Genomic DNA, 15,747 nt, shown 5'->3' on the forward strand with positions numbered 1-15,747 from the left:
ATTCTCTCAGGTTTAGGTAGTCTGCTGAGGGGTTGAAGCTGTTCAGGTCACTTTTTGTTCTGCATAAAACATACAGGTACCCTGTCCCCTTCCTCGCACTGTAATAGTATTATATAATCCTGATCCCATGGATTTATTAAATGTAAAGCAAAAACTATTTTCAAATTAATTATTGAATAACTGTTTTTCTGCATTACCTGATCCTGGGCCCGTCACAGTGTGCACTGTTGGACCAATTGCTTGGACCAAGTTAATACCAAAGCAAATCCAGAGCGGGGATTTAAGAGCAGTGAGTCTGGCTTGCCTCAAAATGAGGCAGGAATCCACAGCATTTCATTTTCACTCATTATTTTCAAATTTCTCCCACTATAATTTCACATACCAACCACTTTACTCACTTGTGTAGGTCATTAAAAAGACAAAAACCCCAACCACCATGACAGCTACAGACTTTGCCACAATGCAAATGTATTTTTGAATTAAAATTTCAAATAGTACCAGGACTAGTTCACATTAATTAAATTACTCTTCCAAATGCTTTACCAAAACACACAGAGAATGGGCTTTATTTCAAAATATAAACAGAGGGGAAGTGAAAAACACAATGGGAGTTAAAAATCAATTAAAACTCCAAACAGGTTTTTTTTTGCTGAAACATCAACTTGCATCTTTCCTAAGAGCAATCTGGAGCAACTGCAATGCCCCACGGTACAGTAAGGACATCAGAAGTGCTAAGTGTCACCATGTTGCCCAGGACAGCTGGAAGGACTACATGGGATACAGCACATTGGCACAGAGGTCTGGCATACAGCATCAGCACTCAGACACAGTTCTAAGAAAGATTAAAAGCTAGATGGTGTTGCTAGAAAGCTTATTTGGTGGCAACTTCAACCCATTCCAGGTGTCATGACAATACAGTACATTATGCCTGGAGGCAAACAGAATGCAGTATCTCCAGCATCTCTTTCAGGGAGGGGGGTGGAACTGGATGAACATGGACTGACACAAAAGGGGTTTTACAGTAGGGTCTGCACAGCCAGACAAGATGGCTAATCTTTATAGCAGCAAGGTTCAAGCAGTTCCATCTACCTATTAATGCCAAACAAAGAATGATAATGATGGGACAGGAACATTAAGTGTGGTCAGAGCCATCTGGTACTTCCAAGCCTCTTCTCCTGTGCACTCAGAAGATCACTTGTGTTTCAAAAAAACTGTTTACTTCTCCTTAGAGGTTTTTCTGTGGGGTCATTGCTTATCTATGTCGTCTTCCCAAGTTCAATTTTCTTCTGGATGGCACGTGCTGAGTGATAGATCAAGGAGTCAATGAGTCCTGCAACTAAAAGGAAAAAACAAACAGATCAAGCCAGACATCCCTCAAAGAGACAACAACTACCACAGAAATCAAACACAAACCCTTCTGTCAGTGAAAAGGAATTCCAGCTCCCCCAGATAGAAAACAGCTGCTACTGCTCAGAATAAGGTGCTCATCTCATAAGGACAGACAAGATCCAACTTGCAGGACAGAGGTGATCATGCTTCTCCAAAACCAGCTCTCTCTCACAGAGGTAAAAATGAGACAGACAGAGTTACGTGTGTTTACTGATGAGTGAGAATAGTTTGGAGAGGAAGCTGATGCTGAGCTTTATGCCATGTCATTGCCCTGACCCAGCTTGTCAAGGGCATGTTTCCCATTTCTCACTCATTTCACAGTAACCTTAAAAGAAAGCTACTCTATCTGGCGCTGCCCTTGATGGATGCCCTTTACCAGAGACGAGAATGCTTACTCACCAAGGACACAAAGCAAAATAAATGGATGCCTTTAGTTCTTTCTGCACTATTTTCCCCAAATCTCTCCAGTACTGAAGATGACTATTAATTCAATGCTTGTTTGGGACCACAGAAAAGCTCAGAATGGGTCTACTACACCACAAACTCCAGACTACCCTGCATCCATTGAGGTGGCTTTCACAGGACAGAAACCTGAGCTCCTACCTGTAAATATGCCTCCAACGATGGCACAAACTCCCGTGAGAAAGTGTGTAAAGGACCTAGAATGAGGAAAACAATTTGAACAACCAGCAGGAGCTCAGATACTGTCAAATAAGTAACAACTTACAAAAACTAACTCATAATTATAATAATGTTCATCACAGCACATAAGTATGCATTATATAATTAATAGATGACAATTAACAGATTTAACAAATAACCCCTATTGCCTACAGAATGGAGTTTGTCACTGATACTTTTACTGAACAGCACTGGGCAGCATTAAAGCAATGTGCTCTAATGAGCTCAACTGTAACACTTGGAGGCAAGTACTGAATTTATAAACCTTTTAATCCCTAAGATTTTATCCATCACTACTCAGACAGAATACACAGCAGACTTCTGTAACTCAAAAACTAAATCCCTAAGCATATGCTAATATATTTTAAGGTATAGCCATTGGCTGTCACTTATTATGATCCTAAAAGATCAAACAGCTAAAACATCTTCCATTCCCCTGTAACTACATGCCTGTGATTAATGGAGGACCTGAAGAAAAGAAAGAGGTTTCACACTAACCATGACACATAGAAAAGCTATAGCAAATGCAGAGTAAGTAACCAGGTTGGTGCTGTAGGTGCTGATAAGATGGGTATGCTATATAAAACTAGTCTTCACACTAAAAAAAGACTTTGAGGAAATTAGTTTGATCCACGAACCGCTGTATCAGACTTCTGCTCACTGCTCCAATTTTCTTCTTCATCTAGATAGTGGATTAAAATGCTTCAGATACTATCAGAAAACCCCTGAACCCTTCAGCTGCTCCCATGGAGAGGAAGGGCATCTGAGAGAGCCTCTTCCTCTCCACTGACTGGGAAGGGGCTTGGATGGCTTACAGGCATTTGCACGGTCATGTCTAAGCGAGGATGGAGTTTTAACCTATGCAAAAAGACAAAAATGAATGGAATTAAATAGATTGAAATGTCTCTTACCTGTGTTTCTCTGTCAGCTTCACCATCATGGGTGAAAGCTCATAGAGCACAAATACGCCAGGCAGGCCCTGGTCTCCTAGTAGCCCGTTGGCTATTTTCTCATGTCGTGTAACTGAAAATTGGTTAGTCCTTACCACCTAGCAGGAAACAAACACAGCAAACATTGTTTAGTTAACAGGGAAAAGGAAAGGCTACTATTAGGCTACCAAGCCATTTGTTAGGTGAACCATATCAATGTAGTCCTGCCCACTCACTTGTGGAGACCTTGACAGCGGTTACAAAGAGTCTTAAACAGCACCACCAGGTCTAGCCATTAAAGCTGCAGCCAGCCAAAGGATTAGTGACGCATCTGTCCCCAGACTGGACTGTTTTAGTCTCTGCTGGCAAGTAATGGCATAAGCTGTCCCTCTCAACCTCAACCCCAACACCAAATCATCCTATACCAAAACACAGTCCACCTAAGCATGTTTCAAGAGACTGCACTGAGGTGAGAAAGCCTCATGTATTCAAAAGCGAGGAAAAAGGAACTAATACACAAAGGCAGGAGAGTGTCAGGGCTGCAGAAGGACAGTTTCTGTTCTCAGGATCTTTGCCTCACCCTGCTATCTCCTCAGTAATAGTTTTATCCTACCTGTTCCAAAAGAAGGACATATTCTGAAAGCAGGGCTGGAAAATCTACCCACGCTCTTTCAAAGGCTAAAGGAGTTTTTAAATTGGAGAGAAGCTGATCTTGGCTTATTCCCCAAAGAACATTTTTAGGATTTCCTTGCTGCTTTGACTTCTCCCGAGCATGCACTATGAGGGATTCATGAGGGAACAAGATGAAAACATTTTGATCTAGGTGGGACGGAGAAGGCTGAAATCTGCTTCATCACTGCTGTGACATTACAGGTAATATTACACCACAAACACTGTTATTCTTGCAGGGGTGGTGACATGAAGGAAGTCAAACAGATTGTGTTGCTTGCCAAAACAATAGGGGAAAAGGTACTTACTTCACCATCTACTTTCATATACACCGTGGGGACCACTTTGACAAAATACTGAAACATCATGGAAGCTATAAGCGAAGACAGAGAGACACAGTTAATAACCATGGAAGAGCTGGAAAGCTCAGCTGACAGGCTAGCTAGACACAACCTGGGTTTGTTTAACTTGTCAGAGAACATCCTTCCACACAAGAGCTCCTGGGGGTTTTCAAGGACAATAAAGTTAATGGCTGACATGAGTTTTCCTTTTGCCAAAGTGAATCCCGTTCCTGCCCCAACCAAAACTGAAACTACTGGCATTTGGGTCTTGACTAAATGGAAAACTTTCTACAAAGTGGTTACCTTGCTACTGTTTTACCACTGCAACTTCTTGAAAATTCTTATTCTAGCACATGAAAACCTTTATATTTAAGGTCGTAACATCACCAAGGAATTATTCCTAAGTAGTCATAACATCACCAAGGAATTATTCCTAAGTAGTCCTAATTCCTCAAGGATTTGCCAACAGGTTCTCTGAGGCCCAGGTTGGAAAGCTTCACAACCTACAGAGAGAATTTTACCAGCCAGCTATGGGTCCTCTCTCACAGAGTGTGTTATTCCACAGAAAAACTGTGGCATCATGATTGTATCAAGGATTATGGCACCTTTTCATTTTTCTGTATTTTATTTTAAGCACCATCCTTTGATTTGAGTTTTTAAGAATTAAAATCGATGGTGGAAAATTTAAAGGAATGGATTCAGGGAGGATTAATAATCCTATCACTATTTTAAAGCAAATGACTTCTTTCTCCAAATTGATTATAAACCAGCACCCCAAGTACCTGCAAAGACAAACTTTGCAGACTTCAGGGGATCTAAACAAATAACTGATGTCTGCAGTGGTTTATGAACTGGAAAATGCACACAATCAGGCTTGTGTAAATAAACCAAGGTAACAGTTTGAGCAGTAGTAGCATGAGGAGAGAATTGTCTTTCGTTTTCCAGCCAGCAAACTGGAGCCATCTAGAAAAGATCAGCAATATTTCAACCTCACTGCTGCTGTTCAGCTGTTACTGTTGGGTAGATGAAGGTCAGGCAGACACCACGGCTCTCCAGCAACTACCAATTATGCCTTTTTAATCTATGCTGCATCTTCTGCTTATCTCCTACTGCCCGCAGCTAGACAGGGCCAATGTAGGCATCTAACAGTGATGTGCTGTACCTGCTGTTGGGCACCTATGAACACTGAAAGAGATCTTTCAGAAAGCTCACAGAATCAAAACACACTGGCAGATTTGTTCCAGATGAACAGAGACAGAAAGAGCACAAGGTGGAGGAGTCCACGTTTTGCACAATACTGTCAAGGTTCTTGTTAAGGACTGAGAACTTAGCTCCTTATTAATACAGTCATTTAAAAGGAGATTTCTCTTAGCTGGCTTTTACCTTGCTGCGCAGTGACATCCGTCCCATCCAGAGGGTTCACAATGCCTGGATAATCCCTTCCAAAGGAGAGATGTTTGATATAGTGCGTCATATTGATCTGAAATGGAAATGCCAATAACTCAACTGCACAGCATCCAAGGTACAAGGTAAGGGGCCTAAAATCAATTATTTGTGTATTTTTCTGAGCATGGCTCTGGAATAGACAGATCCTCCCTTACTCTGTGTGTCTTGACAGTAAACTCCAAAGCACTTGCTAATCTTTTTTATTCATGGGAGACTCCAAGATTGGAATTTATCCTTCTCCTGCTGGAAATCACCAGATTCAGGTGTCCTTCCTACCCATCTACAGAGCAGACTCTCCTACCCAGTCCTCTGCCTGCCCCTGCCATAGTTGCACCATGCTGTTAAGCTGCCTCAGTGGCACAGGCATGGGTATCTCCTGCTTTCCTCCCAGCACAAGGTAAACTCCAATAGAAGCAGTTGTGAAACTGTCAACCTTAGAAAATTGGGAAGCACAAATTAAGGAGCAAGGCAGCCTCAGGTAGAGGGGAACAGGCTTGCCAAGCAATGTGCAGATGTCCCAGAATGTACTTCAGAGCCCTGTGTGAAACCTTCCCAGGTTCTGCTCAGACTCATAAAGCCAAATCCAGCTGGCATCAGAACACTACGATCTCAATGGAGCAAAGGTGAGGAAATACAGAAGGAAAATAGATGAAGAAAACTAGAACACTATCTTGGCAACACTTACATTATCAAGTCCGAAGCTCTGCAGATCATGAACTGTAACAGAAAAATAGTGTAACAATATAGTTCACACTGTGGTAACAAGCAGATCTATTTACCTTATTCTAGCTTAAAAGGTAGCTCCTCTCATGTCCATGTTGCGATCTAAAACGGCAAGAAAATTGCCTGGGTTTCTTTCTTGCTTGCAGTAGGGCATGTGATAGATGAAACTGCTGCAATTCCCCTCCTGCCAGAGACTAGCCACTGCTACAGTGAGGAAAAGGAACTTTAATGTGGGGTTTCTTCACATTAGGTATTTCAGTCCTCACCTGAATGTATTCTTAATCTAGGGCAAAAACAAGATGGCAGGGGCAAGCCAGGAAAACTGCACTGTTGCCTCAGTCACCAACTGACACACGTAGCTCCTCTCACTACGGTAAAACACAGAAGCACAACAGATCTGAACTAACAACTGAGCAGAGCATGTGCCTTAACATCAGACGCAAGTGCCCTAAAGAAATCATCATCATCTTGGCGACTGCCAGCACTCTATCAGCCTTGTTACTGCTGCCCAGAGAACACGCTGGGAAGGAAAAGTCTTTGTGGGGATGGCCTGACCAGGGAATTTGCCAAGCACTGGTGGGGCCAAGGGGACTGTCACTGACACTAGGGCTTGGGGAATTTGGCCTGTCCTCTCTCTGCCCTACCTGCATACAGCAGTATGACACCAGCAGCAGCACGTACCCCCAGAAGGGATCTAGCAAAGATAGAGGCAATGGAAGACAACAGATATCTTTTGGTTGGCTACTTAAATGACTTTATGCAATGCCAGAAGCATCAGTCTCAGGGTGAAAATATACCTTACAACTTGATTTCAGTATTGCTCCTACCAGGTTAGCCAAAGTCACACAATGATCTTAAAGTGGCCAGAGGCCATGGCACATTTTACCAGGTAAATTCACACACTCAGAAACCGAGACCTCAACTTGCACCTTAGCAAAGAAAAAACACACTTCAAAAATCATAGGCTATTATTCTGGGAGCTGATGGAGTCAGATCACCAAGGGCTGCTCCTTTGAAGGGTTTCTGATACACAGCCTAGCACAAGACAGGCTACAAAGCTAAAGAACTAATTGGAACTCACCTCTCCTTTAAAACATTCAATTAATATAAATGTGCTGTGAACTAAATCTTTTTTCCACTAACATCTTTCAAGAAAACGCCAGAAGCTTTACTTGTAGTCCTATAAAACCCTTACTAAACCTAAAGAGATATGCATGCAAAACTGAGAATATACAGTTAGGAAAGGAAATGCTAAGCCTGAATGATACTCCTCCTAACGATTTGGGAGAGGCCCTTGCATGTCACAGTTAAAATGTTCAATGCTCAGAAACTAAGGCTGCAGTCACTTGAATTAAGGCAATGGTTCTGCATTACAAAGTGCCCAGAGCTGCAGTGGCTTCGGACAGTCCTGTTGCTGCCTCTGACAAGCAGGCAGGCCTATCACTGCCACTAGCACAGTGGTTTGTGTGCCTGTGCTGCAGCTGGAGCAAAGAACTCCTTTGGCTTTAAAAAAGAAACTCTTGACTAAAAATCTGGAAACAGATGTGAAATGGTGGCAGGGAAAGGGAAGAAGGGAGAAGTGGCCTTGGGATTATGCTGTGCTGGTTTTCTTAATGGTTACCTGCAACACCCTGCTTCATGCTGCAGTACTGTTTGCACTTAAGTCAAGAGTGCAGTGGCCTAGCCTGCTTAGACAATAAACAGAAGATTTTAAGAGACTTGTCAGCTAAGACTGGAGACTGTTATTCCTGAAGAAACAGAAAAACATACTCTTCCTTCCTGTAACTGCAGGTAAGTGCCTAGCTAGATAAAATAAAGAGACCTGTAAAACATCTCAAGTTTGTCAAGAAGTCTGTTTGGCTTTGTATAAACTAGTTTTCTTCACTCTTTTAGGAACAGTTTTAAGAACTGTATCTGAAGAATCTCCCCATCTAGCATTTCTGAGCTGAACAACCACAAAGCCCCCTCAGACTCCAAAATTCAGTCCTTTAACTGTAAAATAGGTTAACAGCACTTTAGGCCACTCAGAACTCTGTCAATAAACACATGAAGACTGCAAGAAACCCAAGACACAGCTACTCAAACACAGTGCTCCAAGGTGAGCTAGGATGCCAATTTTCAAACTGGGGATGAATTTTCTACAGGAAAATACCTTACAGGAAGAGGAAAAGTGGCATAAGGATGCATTGTGAAGAGGGGATTGAGGCAAGAAGCAACACAGAAAACGTTGCAGCTAGGGGAGGGAAGGAGCAAATCCAAAAGCCTGAGCCCTCTACCAGATGTTCCCGAGTTGAAACATCACATCTCAGCCCGGAATGGTCACCCTTAAAAAAATCCAGTGGCTTACAAACCCTTGGAAAACCTCCTACCAAGTATTCTGAGATTAGCATGAATTCCCAGGAGAAATTCTCTAGCCTGTTGTACAAATGAGATTCAATGAGATCATTACCCCATCTGACTTCAAATGGCAGAAGTCTCTCCCCCTTGTCACCATGTCCCCCTCAATTACATTATTTGCACAGAGCAACTATTAACCTGCCAACACATTATCTCCAATACTCATATATTCAAATTGATTAAGACAAAGATTCTCAACCTTTTCAATCTGGTGCCCTCATTTACCACAGAAGAATGACCTGGGATGCCTCTCCTTTTAGCTTGCAGGAAATCTTCTCAACTCCCAGCCTAGATCAACAGCTCCTCTCAAAGGAGATTCATGGGCACAGCAAATAATCGAAATTACATTAGTTCTGTAGTAAAGTTTTGGAGGGGACAAAAAACAAAGGATACAGCAACACTTACTCTCAACAGCGTGCACTGCAAAAATGAGCAGAGTAGGAGAGAAAAGAGAAATATTCAGGTCCTTTCAACAAAATGATACAGAGATTCAGATAGAGCAGCATTTAAATCATGTACCAAAAAGAAGAGTAACAGCTTTGCTGGTGTGCTTTCTAGGCCATATAAAATGACTCCCTAGCTAGCCAAAGGACTGACAGGGACAAGCAACCATAAAGTTTAACAGAGGAACAAATCTGCAGGAATTAATCACCAAAAGGAAAAATACAGCGGGATGCCCATATATGTTAAATGAGTTCCAAAGCAGCATGCCAGAGGACAATGCTGGTTATAGTTAAGATTCTTTTTCAGTCTTAAGATAACAGAAAGATCATTTTAGGAGAAACCAAAGCTATCCAGAAGTGCTCTCTGGATTCACAACATCAAAGTTCAAAGCTGGGTAACAAGTTTTTGTCTTTAATCAGTCGTGTGCTTCTTTCATCACACCTGATGCACAGACAATGCAGCAAACCATGAGGTTGCTTTTGCTCATTCCATTGCAATATCCCAACAAAGGCAATACCTGGAAGGATGGAGGGCAGGGGAAGTGCAAGTTTGGATGGCATAGCTCAAAGGAGGTGAAGTAGCTTCCATTTTTGTTTGTTTAGAAAGACCATTCACATATATTCAATACCATGCATGACTAACCAATAACTGTCATAGACTTACACCTCCTCACATTTGGGCCTCTGAATCCTTCACACAGCAATTTCAATCCCCTTTGCCACATGCTATATCCCTGGTGGTGCTTCTACAACAGCGTGAGTTTTGGTTTGGAGAAGTATGTAATGTATGGAGAGCCTCCAGATGGCTGCTTGTAAAAGACCAGGCATTCCAAACAACTGCTATGACCTGAGTTCTGGTGGATTATAGTGCAGTGACAAATGGAAACATCACATCTGTGGTCTCCAAAACAGACTTGATGTAACTTGAGAACACTTTGTCCACCTGCACAGGAAGGTGAGACGTTGCATCTTTCAGCACCAAGACACCAAAACGCTGAAAGAAGCTTATCAGCATAAAAAAAAAAGTCCTGAGCAACAAATAAGAATCTCATCCTCCAGTATCCAGTTTGGGGGTGAAAATGATTTATTCCCTGGCAGACACCACTCTGGGTCAGAAGTTAGAATGAGCTCACACAAACACCCTCTGTGGAAGGAATAATGTACAGGTGATCTACCAGAGGATCTGGATCTCTTCCACACCAAAATAGTGTCCTTGACTGATGGGGATCGAGTACCACACTGTCCAATGGGCAGGAGAAGAGCTCAGATGAGGAAGTGGTATCTGTACAAGGCCTGTGCAATAGTAGCAGCCCCACAACCAGTGGGGAAACCAGTGTTCCAGGAAAGGAACAGAGAAAGAGGCTGCAGTGTCTGCAGAAAAAAAGAATTCATGTCACTTGCTCTTGATTACCAGTGAGAAGATACCAAGGGACCTAAAAAATGACAACCAGTCTTCAGTCAAAGACTGTTATGTCCTTTTGACACTCAGCATTCAAAACATTAAGTGTAATATTACACTTCAAAAACCTGATCAGGGTAACTGCAAACATTCCATTAAACCACAAATATTTTCTATCAAGTTCTTGCTAAAGATATAAGGGAGCAAAGTCCCTCCCACAGTAAGAGAAGATCATGTTCATGACAACCTGAGGAACCTGAACAATGCGTTTTGTCTATGGGACCTGACAAAAAGCATCCCAGTGTCCTGAGGGAATTGGCTTGTATAGTTGCCTCACCACTGTGCCTGGGAAAGTCATGGATCAGATCTTCCTAGAAGCTATGTTAAGGCACAGGAAGGACATGGAGGTGATTTGAGACAGTCAGCATGGCTTCACCAAGGGCAAGTCCTGCCTGACCAACCTAGTGGCCTTCTACAGTGGAGTGACTGTATCATCAGGAAAGGGGAGAGATATTGACGTTGACTATTTGGACTACCATAAAACTTACAACATCCTTCTCTCTAACTTGGGAGAGATATGGATTTCGAGGGTGGACTATTCAGTGGATGAGGAATTGGTTGGATGGCCACATCCAGAGGGTGTGACCTTTTAACAGGACCTGTAGCGACAGGACAAGTTGTAGTTCTTTAACTAGGAGAGGGTAGATTCAGACTAGATACAAGGAATCAGGGCAGTGAAACACTGGTACAGGTTGCCCAGAGAGGTGGTAGATGCCCCATCCCTGGAAACATTCAAGGCCAGGCTGTAAGGGGCTGTGAGCAACCTGATCTACTTGAAGATGTCCCTGTTCCTTTCAAGGGGGGTTGGACTAGATGACTTTTAAAGGACTCTTCCAACCGAAATCACTCTATGATTCTATAAGCTACTGCTATTATTCTGGACACTCTGTGTGTGTGTATGTATACAGTTGTGGAAGTCCTCTGTAACTTAAATTTTACTCTAAAAGTTCTGAATTGCTTTAAAATTCTCCTGAAGCATTCTCCAAAATATCCCTTCCAGAGATACTGATACTCAGGTCCTGGACTGAACAACTTCCTTGAGGCTAGTTTACAGCAGAGCAGCAAAGTTTTATAAAACAAATGAGACTGTTTCTGGGTAGTCTCTCATTCTCCTCCAAGTTCTTCCCCACCCATGTGGCAGCCCCTCCAGAAACCACTTTTCTATTTGTCCATGATGGTTCTAAACCTTTGTTACAACAATTCAAAAACATCCTCCCCACTGAAGCAGCCCTTTACTACTACGGAGAGCAATGCAAAGACATTGCAACCCCATGGCAGGGGGGTTGGAATTAGATGATCTTCAAGGTCCCTTCCAACCCAACCATTTTATGATTCTGCATTCAAAGAAATTCAGAGAAAAAGGTCAGGTAGACTTGGAGCTAAAGGCCAATAAACAGGGAAAGAAAATACTTTACCATGTACATGAGACTGTTGGAAACTCTTTCCTGGCGCAAAGTGAAAATTTCCAGCTACCTGCAAGAAAGAGGAATCTTTCATTAAAAGGTTTGAATCTATATAAATATAAATACATACTGATGTTGAAAATAACTGGTTTATGCAAATTACTTTAGTGGACAGAAAAATGAGAAGGAGGAGGAATTTACTGGGAGGGAACTGACTGTTGCTGCAGGAAATGCAAAATGGTATCACATAAGAGGGCTTGAGAGAGTAACTGTGAGGAGAGTGAGCAGAGTAAAAAACCCTTCATACAATAAGCAGTGGTGATCCCATGTACACAGTCACAAAAAGAAGCTGCATGTAAAAATAAAGCACTAAACTAAAATTTCACTCTCTCCAGCACCTCTGCTGGCAGGTTGTTGGTTACTGTTATCTCCAGCATCTACCAGTGACCTGTTTTAAGACTAGTAGGGCAGGTGGGAACACTCAGCCTCAGAGAAGCTGCCTCTCCTCCCCAGAAACCTCAGCAACAAGACTCACTAGCTAGACAGTGGGAAATGCAAAACTTCTCCAGCCAGCGTGCTTCCCGCCAGCCCACACAACCAGCCAGAGGATTAGCCCCTTCCCACCACTTTTCCTGACTCTCCTACTGAACCCATTTCACGAGCACAAGCACCTGCTGAGCCCAGGGGTTATTACATTCCAGGCCTGGGAACACCTAGAGCTGGAGAAGGAGAGGAACTTTGCCTTTTCACCATCATGCAGCAGGTTCACAGCAAAACCCATGTCTCACCTTGTTGACCTCTAAGAAACCATACACTTGGCAGCCCTCATTCTTCTGCTCTTGCATTTTCTGGCTAAACCCTTCCCTCTTGCACTGCTCTATGCTATCTGGGTTCTTGAAGGCCCAGCCTCGCCGCCTGTAGGCTTCTCTGACATCGTCACAAGTGTTACAACACCTGCAAAAGCACAAACACCATCTTACCATCTTTGTCACTTGGAATCCTTGTCGGATTCTTCTTCAACAAAGCAGTAAAGGAAACATCAGGGACCAGACCTTGAAAGGTGGCCCGGTGCTCCTAAAGGAGCTCGAGCTTCTTGTTGTACTGAGATGTTGGCATGAGGATGCAAGCTGGTTTAATGCAGTGCTTGAGTCTGAAGAGGGCTTTGCCTGTCCAGTGAGACAGCCAAGTCACTCCTTGACAAAGAAATGTGCTAAAAAACCAAGGTCAGTGTCCCACAGCTCTGAGCAGTTTGGAACTTCCCCATGTGAACAAAGCATCTGCCTGCTTCTACTCCTCCTCTGCTCTCTTTTTAGGCTAAGATTGTCAAAATGGGAAGGAAGGTTAATAGCAAACTTTTTTCATTACCTTTCTACCGCTGGAAAACACCTTGGTCACAGGAAAAAACAGGTTTCCTTCTTGGTTCTCCTCTCTGGACACAAAATAACTCCAGAAAGGATAGTTTGCTGAGACACAAGCTTTGTGCTACTGCAAAGTCTGTGCAGCTTGCACTGCCCCTAAACAGGCATACAGAGGAACTAGACAACCTAGCTCTGCATGTTCTTCACAAACAGGAGTGCATCTTCCAAAGGCATACCAAAGCCACAACAATTCTCGCCATTCCCTGAACATGTGCCCAGGACGATTTAATTGCATAGATCTACACAGACATTTGGAAAAGAAAACAAATGCAACATAACAGTGTGAATTCAAGTGTTAAGAAGATAGAAAAAGGTATAGAAGTTACCGAATGTCCTCTGACTCTGCCCCGTAACAGCTCTCACAGCGATCAGCATCCAAAGAATTTGGATCAAACACTTTTTCCTCTTCTTTCCCCAGCTCTAAGACAAAAGAGGATTCAGAGTGATGAGGCATGTCTAGAAAAGGTATCTCGTACTCTTGTTCTGCTCAACTGAGTGATACAGATCAACTAATTTACTTTATGCTGTTACACAGAACCACACTTGCTCCCAGAAAAGATGCTCATGTTTGGAAAGGAAACTCTAGGACAGTATCACTCTCGGATGGTAACACTTGGCCACACTTGTTTCTGGTTTGTATTGAAGGACCAGGATGAGTCCTAATAAACAAATAACACAGAGAAGAGGTTTCTGTAGCCAGGGACCACATACTACAACTTGTAACTGATAAAGCAACTAGAATAGATTTATCAGGTGTGCATTAACATGCACAAAGTAAATGCAGTAAGGTGCAAGCTTAGGCTTAAGTGTCCAGTCACTGGAGCCTTCCCTGGAGAAAGGGTCTCTCCTCCAACCAGGTTGGCCCATTTGTCAGCCCACTGTGATTTAAAGACAGCCAAGGTTTGCCAGAACAGCTGCTGCACTTCCCGTTGTAAAAGTCCATTCACTCAGCAGCTGAAATCCATCCACGAGTCCTTGTTGTAATTTCAGAGGAACTAGGCAAAAATCTGCCTCGCATAAGTAGCGAGTACAACTGGAGTTTGTCTGATCTGCCCCTTTAATAGATTTGTGTGCTACAAACTCTGCAAGACTTTTGAGGTATTTAAATGCTCTTCAGCTGTCACTTGTTCTCAAAACAGGCACACAGTGATGGGAAGATTATGAGAGCATCCATCCAAGCAAGGCAGAACAGCATCTCACCGTGTCTCTCGGCCTCTGGAGTCACACGATTGCCAGCTTTATCCAAACGTTGCTTAAACAGATTGTGCTCTACATCCAGCTGCTGCTCTCCTGCTACGTCCATGGCATCAATGCTCAGATCTGAAACCAGTGAGCAAGGAAAGCAGTTGATGACCACACATTTGTTATGGCCTGTGGCAGGCTGAGGATCCATTTGACCAGTGAAAAGACACAATCTTTCAGCGAGGGAAACAAGAATGTGCCAGACTGACAGCTTCTCTGCACAAAATAACAGCCTTCCAGCCTCTCTTGCCTTCCCACACTCTATTAGATGTAAAGAAGGCAAAGACCAGCTTGGGTGGTCAGAAGGAAGTCAGACTTGCTACATCAGGCCCAGTGCATTACCCAAAGGAATTACTACAACAGAACAAGAAGCAGGGTGTTACAGCCAGAAGCGAAGTACAAAAATCACAGAAAAGTTTTGCCTCCTCAAATAACTTCCAAAGGAAGCTCTCGAGTTTTTCAACCACTGCAGTTACGTCGAGAGTCCCAAGTGAACTCTGCGCCAGCTTTTTTGGTATGACTGAGCTCTGTGACCAAATACAAGACCATTCGCACGCGTAAAGGGGATTTATGCATGTTACCCTCATTTATAATCTAGAAAAATAGCACTGCCTCACTGGGAGCACTGGTTTAAGTGCCCGGCCTGGCTGGAATGACGGCGGAATCACAGCCATCACCAGTTCCTCCTTGCCTGTGGCCCAGGCAGCAGCGCAGCACTCGGAAGCACCAGGCACACTGGGCCTCCCAGCAAGTAGCAAAATCATCCCCAGTACTCAGAAGTCTGACTCACAAGCACAGGGCATATGTGGGAAAATAACATCGAGGTTGATCTTCAGTTTATCTCCCCTCGATTTGTCCACGTACAATTCCGGATGAACCTAGAGCAAAGGAAAAAGAGAGTCCTGTTCCACTTGCCAGCAAATCAAAGGGCTTCTTTCCCTCCACGGCTCTGGCCCACGAGCTGACGTTTAAGACGTGGCATTTGTGAGACACAGGAGCTGCTGCCTCCCGCGCCAGCCAAGCACTTGCCACTGCTGAGGCTCTTACAACAGCCCATCCTTTGGGAACCTCAGTGCTGGGCTGGGATGGGGGGTCCTGCTCGCTCTCTTTGCCGTGCCCGTGGCCGGCGCAGGCAGCGGGACAGGGTTTGAGGCGCTCATCACAGGAGGCCACAGGACAACCTCTGCGCCACGGGAGGGAGGACACG

At 43.6% G+C, this 15,747-nt stretch overlaps 1 protein-coding gene across 1 annotated transcript; it reads right to left on the reverse strand.

Moving 5' to 3' along the window:
* Window positions 1-1,256: 1,256 nt before the first annotated feature.
* On the reverse strand, window positions 1,257-15,418 carry ERGIC3 (ERGIC and golgi 3; the record flags this gene model as incomplete). Its single annotated transcript, XM_010021622.1, has 12 exons — window positions 1,257-1,336; window positions 1,993-2,048; window positions 2,982-3,118; window positions 3,977-4,041; window positions 5,393-5,489; window positions 6,141-6,172; window positions 8,981-8,995; window positions 11,893-11,950; window positions 12,669-12,834; window positions 13,625-13,718; window positions 14,499-14,618; window positions 15,331-15,418. Coding segments are annotated over 12 exons (1,008 nt in total), but the record flags the coding sequence as incomplete, so codon positions are not given.
* Between the last annotated feature and the right edge of the window lie 329 nt (window positions 15,419-15,747).

The sequence above is a fragment of the Nestor notabilis genome, unplaced genomic scaffold, assembly GCF_000696875.1.
Source record: "Nestor notabilis isolate BGI_N333 unplaced genomic scaffold, ASM69687v1 scaffold27109, whole genome shotgun sequence".
Lineage (NCBI taxonomy): Eukaryota > Metazoa > Chordata > Aves > Psittaciformes > Psittacidae > Nestor > Nestor notabilis.